The 21,528-nt window shown below is 42.0% G+C and overlaps 1 protein-coding gene and 1 pseudogene across 1 annotated transcript; one reads left to right on the top strand and one right to left on the bottom strand.

The window, feature by feature from the left end:
* The first annotated feature begins 7,981 nt into the window (after nt 1-7,981).
* On the top strand, nt 7,982-9,421 carry LOC147464437 (uncharacterized). Its single transcript, XM_086493569.1, has 2 exons — nt 7,982-8,411; nt 9,327-9,421. The coding sequence occupies exons 1-2, from the start codon at nt 7,982-7,984 to the stop codon at nt 9,419-9,421; spliced, it is 525 nt and encodes a 174-aa protein (XP_086349695.1).
* Nucleotides 9,422-18,974: 9,553 nt separating this feature from the next.
* Nucleotides 18,975-19,926, bottom strand: LOC147464438 (uncharacterized; annotated as a pseudogene).
* Between the last annotated feature and the right edge of the window lie 1,602 nt (nt 19,927-21,528).

The raw sequence follows: 21,528 nt of genomic DNA on the forward strand, positions 1-21,528 counted from the left end.
ATGTCGTTTTTCAAATTATGTACTTGATGGGTTTATGTTTTAGGTTAAGTTTAAGTTATATGTTAAGTTAAATTATGTTAGGTTACGTTAAGTACTTAAACTACGCTGTTATGTTAGGTTATACGTTAGCTTAGGTTACATTATCTTATACGTTAAGTTAGATTAAGTTAAGATACATTACGCTAAGTTGTATTAGGTTAGGTTAGGTTAAGCTACGTTAAGTTAAGTTAAGTTAATCTACGTTAGGTTATGTTACGTTAGGTTGATTTGTTTCATTTGTGTAGCAATTTCTTTGATTTGTTGTTTGTATTGATTAAGCATTTTTTACGTAAACTAACGTATTTTGTGGGTGTTGTTTGTGTATGATTAGCCATGGCTGATGACGATGAGCCCTACGCTCCTAGTTTTAGTTTTTCAGTCACTCCGACCTGCATGTCACCCGAGCAAATGGGCTCGTTTTTGTCTCAATTCACACCTGAGCAGATCGCGATGGCACAACACCTTTGGGGTGCAGGTGCAGGTGCAGGTACCTCTAGACCTACTACAGCCGACCCTACGACCGGGACTAGTGTGGTCCTTACACCGAGCGGCCCCACACCTCGGTCTAGTGTGCCCCCTACGTCTAGGACTCGTGTGCCCTCTACACCGACGGATGGTTCATCCTCGTGACAACATCGTCGTCGTTCTGGAGGCGGTGGTTGCTGTGGTAGTGGTTCTACCGATGCGTCCACACCACCACGAGAGCGCCCACCACTCTCTTCTCAGTAGATAGTTCACCGATGGGCACACCACGTACACCTTGGGGATCACACGAGCATGATCCTAGCAAGCTGTACAGGAGCAAGGATGGGGCTGTTGTGGCAGATAGGGTGGGAAAGGAAATGCGACAGAGGATTTGATAGCTCTGTATGATTCAGTTTGGTCATATTGTGATGGAGATTTGGAAAAATCTCGATCTTGAGAAGAAGAATTACATTGTCGACATTCAAAAAGAGTACAGGCCGGAAGAGGGGTACGATCAGGTCTCGAACGCCTAGATTTTGAGTGTGACGAGGTCCACAATATCACACCGTCGGTCAGAGGCCAGAGACAAGTTTAATGACGGCGATCCCAAGCCAGCATGGTTGGACGCAAAGGAGTGGATTGGGATTGCACGAGAGACACAAGACAATCCCAATAGATTTCATCAGCAGAGAGATGCAACCAGAGCACGTTTGGAGTTTGCTAGAGCGTCACATCTTGGGAGTGGAGGCTACAATACGCTTCGACATGAGTTTGTAAGTATTATATGTATGCTTTAAATTATTGATAGTATATATGTTATTTGAAGCTTTATCTAATGATTAAACCATAATTTTGCAGGAAGTTCCCGTGAAGCGCCTTTCGACACGCCAAGAGGATAAGTATGGGTACAAGCATGGACTTGTGGTCCTTTTGACCCAGTTGCACAGGAGGAGGAAGAGGACGTCGATGGGAGGCATTACCATGAGGGCTTCTCACTCAGTGACCTCTTGCATATGTACAGTTTTGTAGTACTTATGTTTATGGTATGGTTAAGGTTTGACAGTCAACTTATGTTTATGGTTTATGGTTATGTTTATGGTATGGTTAAGGTTTGACAGTCAACTTATGTTTATGTTTATGGTTATGGTTATGGTTGTGCAAGGTTATGGTTATGGTTATGGTTATGGTTTTGGTTCAGGTGATGGTTATGGTTTTGCTATGGTCATGGTTATGGTTGTGCAAGGTTATGGTTATGGTTTTGATTCAGGTGATGGTTATGGTGTTTCTATGATGGTATAGTAATCGTGTGATAGTTACGGTTATGCTTAACAAGCAAGTTACGGTAATGGTTATAGTATGGCACACAGGTTATGTTTATGGTTTTACAGTTTTCAACTCATGTTTTAATCATGTTAACAAGTTATGTTATTCTTACAATTTTGCTAATTTCCATACACTCGCTCTTTAGCGTCAGCTTGTAGGTGGAGTGTGGTTGCTTGTGCACTCTTACTTTGGGCAGAGAAGGCTGTTTTCTTTTGTTGCAGTGCATGCAGCATTAGTTCCCAGCCCTCTCTGCCCAAAAAAAATTTGCAGGTTTTGGTCGTCGGTACATGTTACGGTATCACTGTCGGTAGAGCCAACAAAATGAGCGTCGAAATTTAATTTTTTAATACAGGTGCTTGTTCTGTTGATTATTATGATGCCTATTAATAGGCCTACATCGATAGTCATATCGACGCTATGATACGGGCATCTCTTCCGAGGCTTATTTAAGCGCTTTTTAGTTTAAAAATTAGCGCTATTTCGTCGATATCTGCGCCGACTTCTGCGCGACCTCTTGTAGTGACAAGCAGTAAGTCCCAGAACAAAGAACTAAGATTAATGAAGAAAGAGAAAATTTATGCCATTTGCACCAACAATACAGGCACAGTTTATTTTAACTCTCAAGCTAGCTTTAATTGTCGTCTTAAGTTAAGCAAATCGTGTAGCTTTCAAAATAACATTCAGTTCTTCCTGATTGAAGTTGGAGCTATTATCGTGTTATTCTCACATGACGGTCAGTTTCTCAATCAGAATTTTCATACATGTACATACCAAACAAACAAAACACACATGCTAAATCTAGACCACCAAAGAGACTTTAAAATGGATCCAAGAGACTCCACAATAGTGCCATCAAAAGGCTTGCATGGTAATCCAGAAAAGTGTGAAAAATGCTTGGTGATGGTGCTCAGAGTCGTGAGAAACTAGTTCCTGGTAGCTAAGGAGGAGTTCAATTTTTAGAGGAATGCATTACTTAGCTACCAGATAGCCCCATACTGCTGTATGCAATACCACCACCACCTGAAGCTCTACCTAGGTTCTTCCCGGTTTTATATCCTGGTGTGACAGAGCTACCAGATGCAAAAGAATATGTGTCCCTAGTAAAAAATTTCATGAATGGGGAGAGCAAATGCAAGATAATGTCAAAACAATGCAACAGATGCTGGAGGGAAGCTCCGAAAGAGAAACATATCGGGACATATTCTCTGAATGGATCAAACAGCAGAACCAGTTGATCCTACTATGCAACGAAATGTTGCAGCATCACATCAAAGCTCAGAGAATACCCCTGGAAAAGCAAGAAACGACAAGCATGGATTACGAGGTCCAAATGCTGGCAAAAAAACTATTCGAAGCTAGAATCAAGGCTAACCAGCCAGCTCATGGAACCTAGCTTGCAACAGCGTACCGGTGTACACAGCTAGCCAGAACCAGAATCTAAGCATCAGATCAAACGGTGGAAGACACAGACAAGGGGAAGCGCAATCACCAAAGGCTCCATCTGTTTGAAAAACTCAAGCCAGTAGAAGTGTGTAAAATGAATAAGCTGGGCAAATGGACTGTTGAACTATGGGAAACGAAGGAAAGAGAAAAGGGGGAGCCATATGATCAGCAGGAAAAGTAGGAGATTGAAACTGGGGTGAGAACTTCAAGGGGCATGGCGGGTTCAATAGTTGAACCAAATCTCCTCAAGATTATCCAGACACACCCAGTAGCTCAGGTGCACCAACAGCCAGACATCATAACCAGGAGGGTGGAGGCTGCACTCAAACTGGAAAGGGAAGCACAAGGTAATGAGGGGGCTGAAGATTCAGAGTCTAGTTCAGAGTCAGAAGACTACTGAGGCTGCAATTGGGCAACCCAGAACAGGGGGGTTCTTTTTAATCTAGGCTAGTCATGAGAAAATAGATGGCCGGTCTTTTCACAACACCAGCAGATCCAATTCGAGTTGCATTCTCTCGTGGACCACCAAGGGTTGGCTCTCCTTAAGGGAGAGATTCACAGCCTGTCGTCTCACAAAACCGGAACTTTCTTGGTCTCCTCTGATCTTCCAGGGTAGAGTAAGCAGGGTACCCCAGGTTTCGAAGGGCCAAGCCTTCCAAACCAATTTTTCCAAAGCAATCGAACCTTTCAAACCAACTTAGACCCAGGAGCTGATTCAAAAAAACTGAGAAGAATGTTAAAGGCAAGAATTAAGATGAAGGTGGTTATCAAGAATAACGACCAAGAAAAGGCAACAGTTAAATGAAGCAGCGATATAAAAGGGTGGCGATACGACTGAAGGAGGTGACAGAGTTTTGGTGGAGCACCAGAGCATAGTTGTATCCTGAGGGGGTGGGTGTTGGGTGGGTGCACGCCAACTGATTATTGTATAACAGAGTGCGTAGCTAGGTAGCTTAGTCTTCACTGATCTACTAAGGCATCACTCATTCCAATTCTGTACTCTTTCTCTATTAGTAATACAATTGTCTCTAATGGTTTCCTGTCTTCTTGGGATAAGGGTGTCATCTTGTTTACTATTGTTAACTCACTTGTCTCTGTGTGCATAAGTAATAACATGGTCAGGGACCATAGTTAAGATTGACTAACCCAGCACTGCATGTAATTAAGTAATCTGAGCACTTCAGGCTTAACAAAATCTTTATGTTTTACTCCCCCCTCTCTCTCATTATTTGTTTCTCTCTCTTCTACCTCTCTCTCTCATGCTCTATCCTCTCTCTCTCTCTCTCTCTCTCTCTCTCTCTCTCTCTCTCTCTCTCTCTCTCAATTCTCTCTCTCTTCCTTTTTCTCTCTCCATAACATTAATGTTAACTTGTCTCAACATTAATGTTCGAAAAAAATCAATTTCCCGAAAACACTTGCTAAGATTGGATGCAATCAAAGACAACGAAGTTTACTTGGAATGTCCACACACATACAAAGCACTTGTTCAAAAGAAGAGGAGAAAGTGGGAAGTCAAAAAACAACTTCTTTTAACGCAAGAGAAAGCACATGCATGTGGAAAGTTTTGGAAAAATCTAAAAGGCAAGCGCATTGAGAGCTTTGGTGACTTGACACTTGAGGGTATGTATATGCATTGCAAGAACCTCTATGAGCAACCCAATGTTGATAAGATGGAGTGTTGTAGCTCCCTTCCGTTTATGTCTCCCTTCTTTACCATTGAAGATGTATGCCACGCGCTTGAGAAACTTGCTACTCGCAAGGCAGGGGACCTTCAAGGTGTCAAGGATGAAATGATTAAATGGACAAGCAAGAAAACACGATATTGGATATGCCATATGTTTAAACTTGCACTTGAGTATGACATGCCTCATGATTGGAGTACAAATTGGATCAAACTTTTGCACAAAGGAGGAGATGTAAACAATGTGAACAAGTATCTCACTATAATGGTTGGTTCTTTGATGGCAAAGTTATTTGGATGTATCATAGAGATGAACATAAGTGAATGGGCTGAAAAGAACGGTAAACATGCGCTAGGCCAAGCAGGTTTTCGAAAGCATCATAGCACTATTGATCACCTTGTCACTCTTCAAGTTCTTATGGAAGCGTCTCGATTGAAAGGAAAAAAGTTGTATTGTTGCTTTGTGGATTTCAAGAAAGCTTTTGACATGGTACCGTGAGGAAATCTTTGGAGACGTATGCAAAGCCTTCAAGTGCCGAGAAAATTTATGCATGCACTCTTTCGCATCTACCAAAAAGTGATATGTCGACTACGTATGGAAGATGGAATTTCAGAATTTTTTGCAAGCACCATTGGTGTCAAACAAGGATGCCCACTTTCCCCAACCCTCTTTGGGCTACTCATTGATGAATTGGAATGCATGGTTCTTGATTTTATGCAGCAAGAAGGCATAGAAGAGGTTAAGATCGGAAATGCGGTGATCATGCTTTTGCTTTATGCCGATGATGTAGTGCTCTTGGAACATACCTTAGAAGATGCACAAAAGCTTATGAGTGTCTTGGAACGCTTTTGCCTACATAGCGGGCTGATTATGAATGGATCCAAAACCAAGTTTATGCTTGTAAAGACCCTCAATGACGAAAATCCATGCATTGTATACAACAATGAGCAACTTGAAGTGGTAGATCACTTCAAGTACCTTGGCCTTGAGGTTCCATCCAATCATAAATGGAAGGATTGTGCAATGCGACGCTTGGAAGTCGGAAAGAGGGCTTATTATGCATTTGAGAACATGTACGACGCTGGAGAGATCAAGTGTTGGGCTCTCAAAAAGTACCTCTTTGACACATTGGTGACACCGGTGCTTCTTTATGGAGTGGAGGTGTGCGGTGGAAGCATCGGGAAGTCTACTTGGAAAGAGTTTGAGAATGTCCAAAAGCTTTTTCTCACCAACTTTCTCCAAGTCAAGACACAAACACCCTACATGCTCTTACTTCTTGAGTCCGGATCGCTTCCCATTGAGGTCTTGGGCATGCAAAGGATTGTGGAGTACATGAGTAAGACACAATGTAGCCCTTTGCATCGACTTCCTAGAATCGTATATGAAAGAAGTCAAAAGGTTCAAAAGACATGCAAGAGCAAAATACTAAGTTCGGGGTGGATGCTTGACATCAAGAAATGGTTTGGAAGATGGGATGCATGTCACTTGGTCAAGGATGCGTCGATCGACTCCCAAGTTAATGAGGCTTTCTTACAACGCCAATGTATCACAGCTTGGGAGAAATCCGGAGGTTCCCGCTTCAGCCATTACACCACACACGTTGCCCTAAACAACAAATCTCTCTTCTTCTCCAAACGAGGTAACCAAACCCACCCCTATATCCTTGAGCCCATCCCGTTGAGTGTGATCCGCACCATTGCCTCCATTCATCTTAGCTCCCATTCTCTACGTTGCGAGACAGGACTTTGGGGCACTGGCGAGGAGTGTCATCGACTTTGCACCTTATGCCCTCATCAAGTGCGAGAGAGTGAGTACCACACACTACTTGAGTGCTCAGCTTTTGACCAAATTAGGTCCTCTTTTCCCCATATATTCAGCCATGAGCTCTCCGTACATACCTTCCTCTCCCAACCACGATGTGGACTCTCTATTGTGACGCTCATTTCAGCCATTTTTGAGCATCGAGGGTCACTTATGACCTCCACTCACACCACGTAACATGTTCATTTGGTCCCATAGGTCATATTTGACCTCCGAGGACGATAATAGAACTATCTCTCTCTCTCTCTCTCTCTCTCTCTCTCTCTCTCTCTCTCTCTCTCTCTCTCTCTCTCTCTCTCTCTCTCTCTCTCTCTCTCTCTCTCTCTCTCTCTCTCTCTCTCTCTCTCTCTCTCTCTCCCTATGCTGCAAACAGTGTTCAAAAAAAGTGTGTCAATTTATCCTTGAACCGGTTCAAAAATTGAAGTCACCGGTTGAGAGGAGAGGGAAAAGGCAAAAAACCCACTTAAAATATAGTAAAAAACCCTCTTAAAGTATAGAGAACCCTCTTATCAAATAGTGCACTCTCTCTCTAGCTCTCTCTCTCTCTCTATCTATCTATCTATCTATGTTTCCCTCCCTCTCCCCCTATTTTTCTCTCTATTTCTCCACCTATTTTCCCATTCTCTCTCTCTCTCTCTCTCTCTCTCTCTCTCTCTCTCTCTCTCTCTCTCTCTCTCTCTCTCTCTCTCTCTCTCTCTCTCTCTCTCTCTCTCTACCTATTTTTCTCTCTCCCACCCTCTCTCGCTTGTGCTTTCTCTTTCTACATATTTCTCTGTCCCTCTCTATTCTCTTTCTTTCTTTGTTTCTTTCTTTCTCCCTACCTTAGTGTCTATTACTCTCTCTTTTCCCTCCCCCCCCCCCCCCCCTCTCTCTCTCTCTCTCTCTCTCTCTCTCTCTCTCTCTCACATTCAAGTATTCTTTTAAATTATCCCTTTATGTTTCTTTATTCTTCTGTTTTCTAATTTCTTTTCCATGCCTTACAGCTAGCTGCGGCTTTCTCAGGATGGGATGAGAGCCTTATGGCTCTAGGATACTCTGCACAAAATTTCCCCCCTTCAGTTATTGTCCAGGGTTTGCTCCTTTGTATTAGCGACCCTAGCTTTCACTCCACTCTGCTTGAACTTGATGGAGCCACCCCTTCTCAGCAGGCTGAAGATACCACAATACTATCCACTCTTGACCTTCCCACATGGTTCCGCTTGTATGCCATGGCACGGGAAAACCCTCCTGCTGCGATTACCCGCCTACGTGATTTGGCAGCAAATTTGCCTGCAATTATTGATGCAGATGAGCATGAGCGGAAAGAGTGGCTCGAGCATGCACCAAATTTGATGCGACGTTTCATGGAGAGTAATGGAAAGCGGCTGCGAAACGACCCACTAACCCGGCAGAGAAAGAGACATTTGCTTAATGGTTTTTCAAAGATCATCACAACGCCACCAACTGCTACCGGAAGCTCACTCTTACCTATGGATCTTGACGAAGAGGAGCACATGCTTGCAAACAAAGACTTCACCATTACTACACCGAGTCGAAGCCTCACCACAAAGCCCTTCGAAACCTACACCGATCCCTTCATCCCGAGCCGTCTTTTGGAAATGTTTTTGGGTAAAGCTCACCACGAAGCTTGGTCCTTCGGTAATTTTACTCTACTTGCTCCCCTCCCCGAGAATCTTCTCCTTACTCTACTTAATGATCATGATAAGATTGCGATCAAGCAAGGTCTTATGCAGATTCTTGAGGGCAATAACTCCAACCTTTTTGAAAACACTCTAATTGCTACCCCTTTCTCTATGTCTTTTTTCAAACCACGCCGTTGTAATGCAACTTTTGGTTGCGTGGTCGGGGTTATGGGTGTCATCTCTACCACAAACCGAGATACTAATTATACTACACAAGTATGGAACGTGCACCGACCTTTTCTTAAGTGCGGTTGCGAGCATATTGGGCAAGGGGATCATTGCCGGGACAACAATGTTTTGTGGTTCGATCATGCTTTATGGTTGGTTCTCAATCAACTACCTCGCTTCTTCCCAAGCTCAAGCCTTAAACGGTCTACTATTGCCTTTATGAGTTGGGTTGCTAAAGAAGCCCAAGAAGTGATTAAAGCTCTCCTCCTCCATACATTCTACAGGCAAAAGCTAAAGGATGCTATCACTCATTCTGTTTTGTTTAGCCAAAAAGCATCTTCTTGCAGTTCATCCACGGAAGTGGATACTTTTGTGAATGCGGCAGTTGCTCCAATTTCGAAGGCATCCCATGATACGCGTTCGCCAAAAAAGCACGCGGAGAAGGGAATCAAACCGCACGTGGAAGAGAAAGGAACTTCCCCTCTCAACGCTCGAATACCTCTACTACACCTCCAAGATGGAAGACACCCTCCCTAGCCAACTCCACCGCTAGTAGCCGCACCCCTCAAAACCCCACCCCCACTTTTCCACCTTTCTTTGTCCAAGCTTCTGCCCCACCCCCCATCCCAACTCCAAAAACCAAACCAGCCTTCACCCAGGCATGCGTAACTAGTGCTAAATCCCTCCTTTATGATTGATGCAGGTTTCCAAGGATGTGCATGGACGCTCTCGGTTCATCCCCAAGTGCAAGGCGAAGGGCACCTTTGTACCCCTTCATTTTGTCAACCCCTTGCTTGATATAAAAAATCTCACCTCTTTCTTTAGCTTGTTTTTCTTTGGGCTTGGCATTTCCACCACTCCCCTATGGGATGAATGCATGTTTAGTTGGGCTTTTGATCCCCCTTTGAAAGTAACTCTCTGTAATGTGAAGGAAGTTTTCACCTCTCTCACACCCCATGAATGCTTTTGTAATTTGGAAAACACCGCACAACACGTAATTTCCACGAACTTTTGTGATTTTATGAGTACCTCTCTTGCTCATCTTTGTGGCCACGGTCTTGGTCACATACCAACTAAGCCACCTAATTTCATAGAAGCATTTGAGGAGCTAAATCAAGCACTCTTATATCTCATAAAATCCGGTTGCATCACTCTACGTTCTGGCCTAACACTCGGAAAATTAACTAATGCGTTCTCAGCTTATTGTGGGAAGTTCCTCCCTTCTAAAATACAACACCACATCCATAATGATCTCACAAGAGAAATCAAAGAACTAAGGAACAAATTCTTTATTACTAGCATCGACAAGACTCCGAACAATATGATTATCATTTTAAGGCCTTTGTTCTTCTTGAAGCCCAAAAATGCCTACAAGGCAACGATTTTACACAATCTCCTCTAGGGATCGATGGAGTTGCCTCCCTTGTGCTAACATTTCTTTCTCAATACACCTTTCTAGAACACCACTCCCTCCCTTACCTTACCAGCATATACAAACTTCATAAGGCCTCTTTTAGATGGATTACATGTGGGGCTACCTGTTGCTACTCAGAAATTTCTACACTTATGGCTTGCTTGCTAAAAACTTGTATACCACTTCTCAAGGAACGGGCCAAAAAACTTAATAACAAAGCGCTTTTATGTCACCATCTTCATTTACAATCTTGGTGGATTGTAGATTTGGTTTACGATTGCATCCTCAACCTCCCCTCTCATGCAACACAATTCTATTCAGGGGATGTGAAAAGATGCTTTGAGAACATCCCACATGCAGGGGTACAAGGCCTCATCCATCATCTTACCTTGTTAATCTCCCATGCCTTCTCCGCATCTCTAGAAACATTCATCTCTTTCAAAAGATTCCCATCGAGTTGCATAGAGGGTACTTGGTCTTCCTATAGATACAAATCAAGTCTTTCATTTAATCTCAAGGAAGTACTCCAACTTAACGATTGGCTCATTAATAACATGTTTTTACAATGTCAAGGGAAAATATATAGGCAAACCAACGGAATCCCAATGGGACTTGCATGCTCCCCACTATGGTGCAATCTCTACCTCCACTCCCTAGAGTTTGAGTTCCTCTCTAACACTCTCAACACACATAATGCTAAAGAGATTCTCTCAACTTTAGGCCATCCCTTTAGATATTACGACGATACCTTACTCATAAACTCTACAAACCCATCATTCTTCATAGAGCAACACAATATCTACCCCAATTGCTTACCCATTGAAACCACTTCTGGTAACTCTACCAAATTTCTAAACCTCCATCTGCCTACCCAATTTGGCTATCTCACAAAAAGCCTCACGCCAAAAGAAGATAAAATCCCGTGCACACCCATAAGATACCTCAAATGATCCAGCAACCGACCAACTGAATGGGCACATAAGGTCATTATCTCACATCTCAAACCAATACTCTATTGTAACTCCAACGCTACGGAAGCCGCTAAAGACATTAAAATGCTTGTGGACTCTTTTTGTAAAAATGGTTTTGAAAGAGCTAAACTTTGGAGACTTGTGAGAAGATTCCTTTCAGATTTTTCAGCTTCAAAATTCTCATGCCACCCAACTCTACTCTTGGACTTGCTAGATTTTGGAGGGCACTAGGACCCTTTTGGGGGGCCTAGTGCCCCCTTTGGGACAAATCCTCATCCTTCCTAGTGCGGGTGGAGGAGGGTCTCTCTCACTAGCACAAAAACCACCTCTAAAGACTAATCTAGTGCACACATTAGAGCCTAGACGAAGAGGCTTATAAGGTTACAAGATTTTGGATGGAAGTATCTTTTACTTCAACCTCACCCCCCAATTATATATATATATATATATATATATATATATATATATATATATATATAGAAGACTCCACTACCCCCACTCCACCCCTCCCTAACCGTGCACCCTTTGGGCTTCCCTCTCTTTGTTTTTGAGGTTGTACTCTTCTTTCTCTCTAGCCTATAAATATAGAGGTTTGGTTGTCCATTTCAAGGTGACATTTTTTCACAAACAAGCTTTCAAAAAAAGAGAAATCTCACCACACCCTCTCACCACTCTACTCAAATGGAATCTTCCTCTCAGGTTTGTAGCTTACTTTTGCTTTTGATTGTTCTTTTTTAGCTTGACATCTATGACATGTAGGATCATCCTATGACACCTGCCTTCCACCATTTTTTACTAACATTCTTATGTTTGTTTTGATGGTGATGGTGACAGGTAACAGGATCTTCCTTTGGCTAAAACATTGCAATCTAGCTCAAGTTACCAAAGTTTAAGCTTTCCTCTCTCTCCATTGTTTGTAAATAAGCATTTTTTAATTATAATGGCTTCCAATAAGAGTTTTATTGAGCATTCCTAACCTCTGTGTTTTAATGGTAAAAGTGGATCTTCATTTTGTAATTTCCTAGAAACCTACTCTCTCTCTCTCTCTCTCTCTCTCTCAGTGCAGCCGTTTTTTGACCTAGTAGACAGCAGTCCACTCTTTTGATCATAACTTCTTCATCCGAACTCCAATTTGGGTGATCTATAACCTCAATCGAAGAGCACGAAGTCCTCTACGCATTGATGTAAAGACGGAAATTTTCAGAGTTATGGAAGGCGTTTCTGTAGCAGCATTTCCGAAGTGAACAGGTTCAACAAAATTGATTCTCATCTCCTATTTTACATACAATGTCGTCCGGCACTCGCAAGGGTTCTTCTTCTTCAACAAGGTCCACAACCATTGTGGAAAATGATCCAAAATCTCCTAAGTGTGGAGATAGCAACACAACCACCCAACCAACGACATCGGAAACCATGATCATGGCGTACTTGGTATCATTGCAAGAGACCGTAAACAAACAAGGCGAAGACTTACGAGCACTTGCAATGGAGAATGGCACACTAAGGGTACTTGTGGTTGAGAATGAGAATCTCAAGAGGACACTTGAGATGCAAACAACACGTTTGATGCAACTTGAAGAGGAAGTCAAGGAATGTAAACGCTCTCTTGTGGACTTGAATGCTTTGAAGGAGCGGATGAGCAAAGTAGAGCATGACCATGTATTGAAAGAGGAGAAATTTGACACTATGAGCCGGGATGTATGCGACATGAAAAATGTATGCACAAACAAGTCTTGGGCTGATGTATGTGGTAGCAATGTGGTTTCTAATTCCTCACTCATGCAAGCTATGGTTCAAACAAAGAATGTTGAGGATGTGGATGTGGAGGAGTTGAAGGAACGGGAGCGATGTTCCAAGAACATTGTTATTCGTGGAATTCCCGAAGAGAAGTTAGAGACACCTCCTTCTCTTGCCATTGTTATTGAAGATTTCTTCAAACCCACTTTGGCATGTCCGGAGTTATGGTCTATGGAGCACATAGAGTGGGGAAGCAAGGAGCTCCTCGCTCGGGAGAACGGCCAATTGTATGCACCATGCCGGATGAGACCAAGCGAAAGATTATCCTTGATAATAGTTGGATCTATTTGAGGGATACAAAATATTTTGTATGTGAAGATCGCACTATTAAGCAACAAAATATGCGTCGCAAAGCATATGAGGAAAAGAATAATAAAAACAAGGAGATCTCTCATGAAGAAAATGTGCCCAAGGAGGAGGCAACTCTCTCAAGCAAATAGGGATGCGTGACCTATGAGACAGAGTTACAACTGAAAATATGCTTTTGGAATTGTAATGGATACCCATGGAATGCGGGGGTTGGCATTGATGAACTGACAAGCAAAGCCGATGTTGTACTTCTTGTTGAAACTTGGGAGCATGATACACAAAGGATTAACGGCTTGGAGGATTACAATGTACATTCATTGATGTGGTCAAATAATCTCAAGCAACGAAGAGGACAAGGAGGGTTAGCATGTATGGTTAAGAAAGGATTGGAAGATTTTGTATCAATTGTGAAAGATGACAAGTACAAACGTTATGTATGGCTGAAAATTATGACACCAAAAAGAGCACCCATTTTTTGTAGCCGGTTGCTACATTCCTCATCATGATTCTCCCTTTTTTGCTTGCATGGATAGAGATCAACCATTTTCTGATTTGGAAGAGGACATTGCTTATTTCAAAGGTGAAGGTGATGTTATTGTATTTGGGGATATGAATGCTCGCACAAAAACATTGCAACATGATACTCAACAATTTGATATGCCATACATTTCAAGGGAGTTGGAGGAAGTTCACTTGTATGATCGTACTTCAATGGATGAGAAAGAGCCGGATCACTATGGAAAGTTACTTTTACACATGTGTAATAGCACAGGTATGCTCATTGCCAATGGTGTATCTTTGTGGAGTGGAACCAATGGATTTACATGTAGAAGACATAATGGGGATAGTGTGATTGACTATATGCTACTCTCTGAAGCCATCATGTATCGCATAAAGAGTTTTATGTTTGGTCAATGGACCCCGGAATCCGACCATCGCACCTTATGTATTGACCTTTCATGTGGAGAAGCAACTAAGCATGATAATCTCAGCCAAAGGAAAGAGAAGTTATCACTATGTATGGATTTCAAACGGGCACCAATGTACATTGAAATGGTTGAGCAAAAATTATGGATGACAAAGCTTCAATGTGATGCACCATTGGAAACTAAATGGGAAGCTTTCAAGAAAGCTATTTGTTCTTGTGCGGAAGAATGCTTTGCCATAAAGCATCTCCATGGTATCAACAAAGATAGATCACGCAAAAGGTGGTTTGATAAAGAATGTCAAGATGCTCGAAAGTCCTTGATAAAGCTTGATGCAACTATGGACAAAGACAACTATCAAAGTCATTTGCATACATACAAGGCATTGATTCAAAAGAAGAGAAGAAGATGGGAAGTAAAGCAACAAGAATTTCAAGTCCAAGAAAAGGCACATGCATGTGGAAGATTTTGGAGAAACTTGAGAGGCAAGCGGGTTGAGAATTTTGGTAACTTGAGTCTAGTGGATATGTACACACATTGTAGGCAATTATATGAGCAAGAAAATACTGAAAAATGCCATTTTACGGTTCACTCCCATGTATGCCGTCTTTTTTTACTATTGAGGATGTATGCGGTGGGATTGAAAAGTTGGCCACTCGCAAAGCGGGAGATCTTCAAGGTATCAAGCCGGAGATGATCAAATGGACGGGAGATTTTACCCATGAGTGGATGTGTGATATGTTCAACCTTGCACTTCAACATGGTATGCCTTATGATTGGAGTACTAATTGGGTTAAGCCTTTGCATAAAGGAGGGGATGTAAAGAATGTAAGCAACTACCGGACTATAATGATTGGGTCTCTTATGGCAAAGTTGTTTGGGTGCATAATGGAGATGAAATTGAGTGATTGGGCTGAAGAGAATGACAAGTGTGCAAAGGGACAAGCGGGTTTTTGTCGATGCCATAGCACCATTGATCATCTTGTCACTCTTCGTGTTCTCATGGAGGAAAGTCGGTTGAAAGGCAAGCGATTGTATTGTTGTTTTGTGGACTTTAAGAAAGCTTTTGATATGATTCCACGTAACAATTTGTGGAGAAGGATGGAAGAACTCCAAGTGCCAAGTGAGTTTATGCTTGCGGTTTCTCGAATCTATGAGAAGGTGATTTGTCAATTGCGCATGGGAAGAGAAATTTCAAAAAAATTTGTAAGCACTATTGGGGTTAAACAAGGATGTCCATTGTCACCAACTCTCTTTGGTCTATGCATCGATCAATTGGAACAAATGGTACTTGACTTTATGCAAGAAGAAGGCATTGAAGAGGTCACTATTTGCAATGCGGTAATCATGCTTTTGTTATATGCGAATGATGTAGTGCTTCTAGCACACACTTTAGAAGATGCACAAAAGCTTATGGTTGTCCTTGAGAACTTTTGCTTGCATAGTGGGCTGATTGTAAATGAATCCAAAACAAAGGTTATGCTTGTGAAAACCAACCATAAGGAGAAGCCATGCATTGTGTACAACAACGAGACACTTGAAGTTGTTGAGAGCTTTAAGTACCTTGGCCTTGAGGTTCCATCCAATCACAAGTGGCATGAATGTGATATGCGTCGTTTGGAAGCGAGAAAGAGAGCATATTATGCATTTGAGAACATGTGTAATGCGGGAAACATCAAGTGTTGGGTTCTCAAGAAGTATCTTTTTGATGCATTGGTGACACCGGTTCTTCTTTATGGAGTTGAAGTGTGGGGCGGGAGCATCTCAAAGTCTACTTGGAAAGAGTTTGAGAATGTCCAAAAGCGTTTTCTTACAAACTTTCTCCAAGTTAAGACACAAACACCATATATGCTCCTACCTCTTGAGTCGGGATCTCTTCCAATTGAGGTTATGGGCATGGAAAGGGTTGTGGAGTACATGATAAAGATGCGTCAAAACCCCTCACATCGACTTCCTACAATTGCATGGGAAGCAAGCAAAAAAGTTCAAAAGACGCATAAAAGCAAGATCTTGAGCACGGGATGGATGCAAGACATAAAGAAGTGGTTTGGGAGATGGGATGCATTACACTTGCTACATGATGCTTCAATTGACTCTCAAGTGAATGAAGCTTTTCTTCAACGCCAATGTATTACGGCTTGGGAGAAATCCGGTGGGTCACGCTTCATACATTACACCACCTATATTGCCCCCAACTACAAAACCATGTTCTTCGCTAAGAGAGGAAACAATACTCACACTTACATGCTTGAGCCTATTCCCTTGTCCGCGATACGCACTATCGCAGCAATTCGGCTTAGCTCCCATTTCCTTCGATGCGAGATAGGGCGTTGGGGCAATGGAGAAGAGTCAAATCGATTGTGCATATTATGCTCACTGCAAGTTCGAGAGTCTGAGTACCACACACTACTAGAGTGCTCAGCTTTTGATCACATCCGAACTTGCTTCTCTCACATTTTCAGCCATAACTTAGACCTACACACTTTCCTCTCCCAGCCAAAGTGTGGGCTCTCCATTGCGACTCTCATCACTACAATTTTGGAGCATCGAGAGTCACTCATCAGCCATACACATACTACATCACATGTAACTTTGGTCCCATAGGTCATATTTGACCTCCGAGGACGATAATAAAAATCTATCTATCTATCTATCTATCTATCTCTCTCTCTCTCTCTCTCTCTCTCTCTCTCTCTCTCTGTCTCTCTCTCTCTCTCTCTCTCTCTCTCTCTCCCAACCTCTCTCTCCCCCCTCTCTCTCTCCTGCTTCCTTTTTCTCTCTCGCCCTCAATTCTCTATCTCTCTTTCATTCTTTCTCTCTCTCCATACCTACCTCTCTCTCTCTCTCTCTCTCTCTCTTTTAGTTTTACTCACTGTAGTTCTTTCTTTTTCTCTCTATCTCACACACTCTCTCCATCTCTATTCATGTCTACCTCTCTCTCTCTCTCTCTCTCTCTCTCATGCTTCCTTTTTCTCTCTCCCTCTCAATTCTATATCACTCTTTCATTCTTTCTCTCTCATGATACCTACCTCTGTCTCTCTCTATGTTTTACTCTCTGTAGTTCTTTCTTTCTCTCTCTATCTCTCAATCTCTCCATCTCTATTCATGTCTAGCTTTATCTCTCTCTCTCTCTCTCTCTCTCTCTCTCTCTCTCTCTCTCTCTCTCTCTCTCTCTCTCTCTCTCTCCACATACCTCTCTTTGTATGTTCTAGTCCCTCTTTCTCTGTCTCTCTTATTCTCTCTCCCTCTCCCCCCCCCCCCTCTCTCTCTCTCAAGGCTGAAATGATTGAATGGACAAGCAAGAAAACACGATATTGGATATGCGATATGTTTAACCTTGCACTTCAGCATGGCATGCCTCTTGATTGGATTGAAAATGAATCAAACCTTTGCACAAAGGAGGAGATGTAAACAATGTGAACAAGTATCTCACTATAATGGTTGGTTCTTTGATGGCAAAGTTATTTGGATGTATCATGGAGATGAACATAAGTGAATGGGTTGGAAAGAACGACAAACGTGCGCTAGGCCAAGCAGGTTTTTGAAAGCATCATACCACTATTGATCACCTTGTCACTCTTCAAGTTCTTATGGAAGCGTCTCGATTGAAAGAAAAAAAGTTGTATTGTTGCTTTGTGGATTTCAAGAAAGCTTTCGACATGGTACCACGAGGAAATCTTTGGAGACGTTTGCAAAGCTTTCAAGTGCCGAAAGAATTTATGCGTAGAGTCTTTCGCATCTACCAAAAAGTGATATGTCGACTACATATGGGAGATGGAATTTAAGAATTTTTTGCAAGCACCATTGATGTCAAACAAGGATGCCCACTTTCCCCAACCCTCTTTGGGCTACTCATTGATGAATTGGAATGCATGGTTCTTGATTTTATGCAACAAGAAGGCATAGAAGAGGTTAAGATCGGAATGCGGTGATCATGCTTTTGCTTTATACCGATGATGTAGTGCTCTTGGTACATACCTTAGAAGATGCACAAAAGCTTATGAGTGTCTTGGAACGCTTTTGCCTACATAGCGGGCTGATTATGAATGGATCCAAAACCAAGTTTATGCTTGTAAAGACCCTCAATGATGAAAATCCATGCATTGTATACAACAATGAGCAACTTGAAGTGGTAGATAGCTTCAAGTACCTTGGCCTTTAAGTTCCATCCAATCATAGATGGAAGGATTGCGCAATGCGTTGCTTGGAAGCCGGAAAGAGGGTTTATTATTCATTTGAGAATTTGTGCAATGCTAGAGAGATCAAGTGTTGGGCTCCCAAAAAGTACCTCTTTGACACATTGGTGACACTGGTGCTTCTTTATGGAGTGGAGGTGTGGGGTGGTAGCATCGGGAAGTCTACTTGGAAAGAGTTTGAGAATGCCCAAATGCGTTTTCTCACCAACTTTCTCCAAGTCAAGACACAAACACCCTACATGGAGTGTCAATTTTTTGAAAGCTTTTCATTTGGAGCTTTCTCACATAGTTTAGGTCTTCCTAAGTTGCATGCTCAAACTAGAGTGTTCACTTAGATGTTTCTAAGTTTTATCTATCTTTGTAAGTTTGATACATGTACAATCCCTTCAGAACAACAGCATTAGTGTATAAAAAAAAAGTACAACCCAACAAGAACTTCTATGTATGTCATTCTTGTAGAGAAACCTACAAGGCTACAACCAAAATAGTACTATTTTTGCACATGTCAAAGTTAAATACTCAAAACAATTTTGCACATGCTACAAGCACTACCATCATTTCAAATAAAGATTCGCCAAAAGCAATAATATTTAGGGTCCCAAATAGAACAAGGCAAAAAGCATGCCATCGAGGAGATTGTTTTACTGGGAAATTCCAAAATGGAGCCTCACAAACTGTACGATCTCCCACCAAAATGTCAAAACAAATTGTGCAAACTACTGGGCATTTCTATCTTCTCTACTTCTTTGAAGGCGTATACCGTCGGGGCTGATTCAAGATGAAAGTGAGATCTCTTTCACGTACTGTTGGTTGATGTATAATCATATGTTGCTTACCATCCAACCCAAGAATCTGTGTGTAGACAAAGTATAAATGCTTACAAGCTATGTAAGATTTTGTTGCTTTCTCTCGTCCTTGAAAATTAGGGCATGTACAATAGGGCTCCATAGCCACATGCACATCATATACATCTTGCGTTAATATCTTGAACACGGCATGACGATCAGGCACCATAATTATCTCTTGTACAAAACAAGCTTCCATACATGCTCCTATTTCCATGCTCTTATTTGCCTCCTTAGAGACACCGGACCTCCATTTTTTACTGCGCTTGCTAGAGCTTCCCATTGTCTCCCCTTTCTTGAAAACCTTTGGAGAAGGAGCTCTAATAAAAAAACCTGCCCCTAGCAAACCAGCATACTCCTCCTTTTATACACTTGTTCCACTCTCTACTAGCCAAGTTTTTGGCCTTTCCGGTGGTGACAATACTTGTTTGGCCACAACTTCAGTGTGCTGCACATCATGGCCACAAAACCACATCCATTGGTGTTGCCTCTGGTCTTTGTAAGTTCTCTCTCCCCAAAATCATGGGGCCACAAGTCCTGGAGACCTACTTTGCATGACATTCTCACATCTTCTCGATCCCTTCAAGCACACCAAAGCACTTACGAGAGACATTTTGAGGCATTCGTCTGATTGCCCAATGACCCCTTGGCATATCAATCTCAAAATCACAAATAGCATATTCACTAATAGAGGGTGCGGTGTCATCTCTTATGTCATTATCTTCATGAATCTCCTCATCTGTGGAATCTGCATTCACATCAAATTTATGTCCCTCTTTCTTCATGTCCGTATCAAACAAAATCTTTCGTGGTCGTCCGTGCTCTTTTCGTTGTCTAGACTCCATCACATAACCAGGCTTATGAGAATCTATTTCTGCAAACCCTCTTGCCTTCTTTCTTTGCACGGTTTCCCTGTCTCCATGCAATAAAGGTTGCCCATAAAATGGTGTGCCTGCGACTACTCCTTGGAGAGCATGTGCCAGTGCCAGTGGGCTGAGAGTTTTCTCTTTATTTCTTGATCTCTCTAGATACGTTTGCATATCCAGACCAAGCCCTATGTATCTACCAGTCAGATAGCCATGTTGCTTTGTGCATTGAATGTAAGCATTGATGACATCAGTGACACATGCATCATACAAGGAATTTTTTTTGCTACCCCCTTCACCAGCAAGCCAAGATGCATGAATGGTCTCTGACAAATTGGTACTAGGAATTTGAGCTTTTTCCCAAGGACTCATAGATATCTGCATTCCACCAACACAAAACTTTGAATCAGTGAAACAAAAAATAGAGAAGGTCAAAGTTAGGCTCATCATTGTATCATACTTCATTGTGTAGGCTACCCCAATGAGATATCCTTGTCTCCCACCACTTGAACCATTTCTCCAGTGACTTGATATTCTCACTTGCAACATTATTTGACCACCATCTTCTAATTGCTTCTGCTTGCTTCATTGCCAGACCCATTGTCCTTGATTTGCGCCAAGTCTCACACATGTCTTTGTGGATACTAAACTTTTCTTTGGCTATATATTTTTTAGTATGTTTCTGTAGACTTTGCTCCCAATGGAAGAGACATGACCTTTCCCTTCCAATCATGATTTTATTTGGCCCTCCATTGAAAATTGTACGCACGGCAGCCCAATTTTCTCCAGCCTCATCAGCCATAAAGCCTGCAAAGTCTGCTGATGGATAACCTTCTTGAGCCAAAACATCATTAAGAGATCTCCAAAACAAGACTTGTGTTTTTGTATCCTCCTCTTTGGTGTCACAAACCGCTATAACCATCAATCCCTTCAAACTAAAGAAAATAACAAATCAGAGCCATAACAAGTATGCAAATGATGCAATGACAAAATGCTGCAAACCATTAAAAAATTACCTTGCATCATAGACACAGCATGACATAGTTGCCCATCCATCTATTCTGTGTGTGTGATCAAAATGCACCCAAGAAGCACTCAAATATCCATTTCCTCCTCGACGCATGCGATTGACAAGGTCTATACCAGACCCTGGACCTTTTGTTGACATCTTAAAGATGTAGCACTTATCATTTGGGCCACCTTGTCCAAGGAAACGACTCCCATGAAAGTAAGGAAAGTGACATTTTTTCTTCAAAACCATGATGTGGTCAAACCCATCCCCAACAATCGAGTATTGTTGTCTTTTCTCAGTGGCTACCATTACCTTAAATCTATACAAAACAAGTCAAAAATTGAAATAACCTTATTGCATTGAAAAATCTAAATGTCAAATGTTTTACCTTTGATTCTGAACCAGTGGAATCATTTCTTCCAATATATTTGAGAGCTCTGACTCCCCCATTTTTAGTTCATCTGAACCAACAATAGCGTCAACCAATAATTGTCTGGCGACAATCATCTGAACTCTTCTTGGTCCACTGCTTCTATCCACCTTCAAGACACTTGCAGCCATCTTCCGTA

This window comes from Adiantum capillus-veneris, chromosome 1 (genome assembly GCF_014529385.1).
Source record: "Adiantum capillus-veneris isolate H3 chromosome 1, ASM1452938v2, whole genome shotgun sequence".
NCBI lineage: Eukaryota > Viridiplantae > Streptophyta > Polypodiopsida > Polypodiales > Pteridaceae > Adiantum > Adiantum capillus-veneris.

Coding starts and splice junctions, on each gene's coding strand:
- LOC147464437 (XM_086493569.1), top strand. CDS start 7,982: ATGGCACGGGAAAACCCTCCTGCTGCGATTACCCGCCTACGTGATTTG. Junction 8,412..9,326: donor CCACGAAGCTTGGTCCTTCG/GTAATTTTACTC, acceptor TGATTGATGCAG/GTTTCCAAGGATGTGCATGG.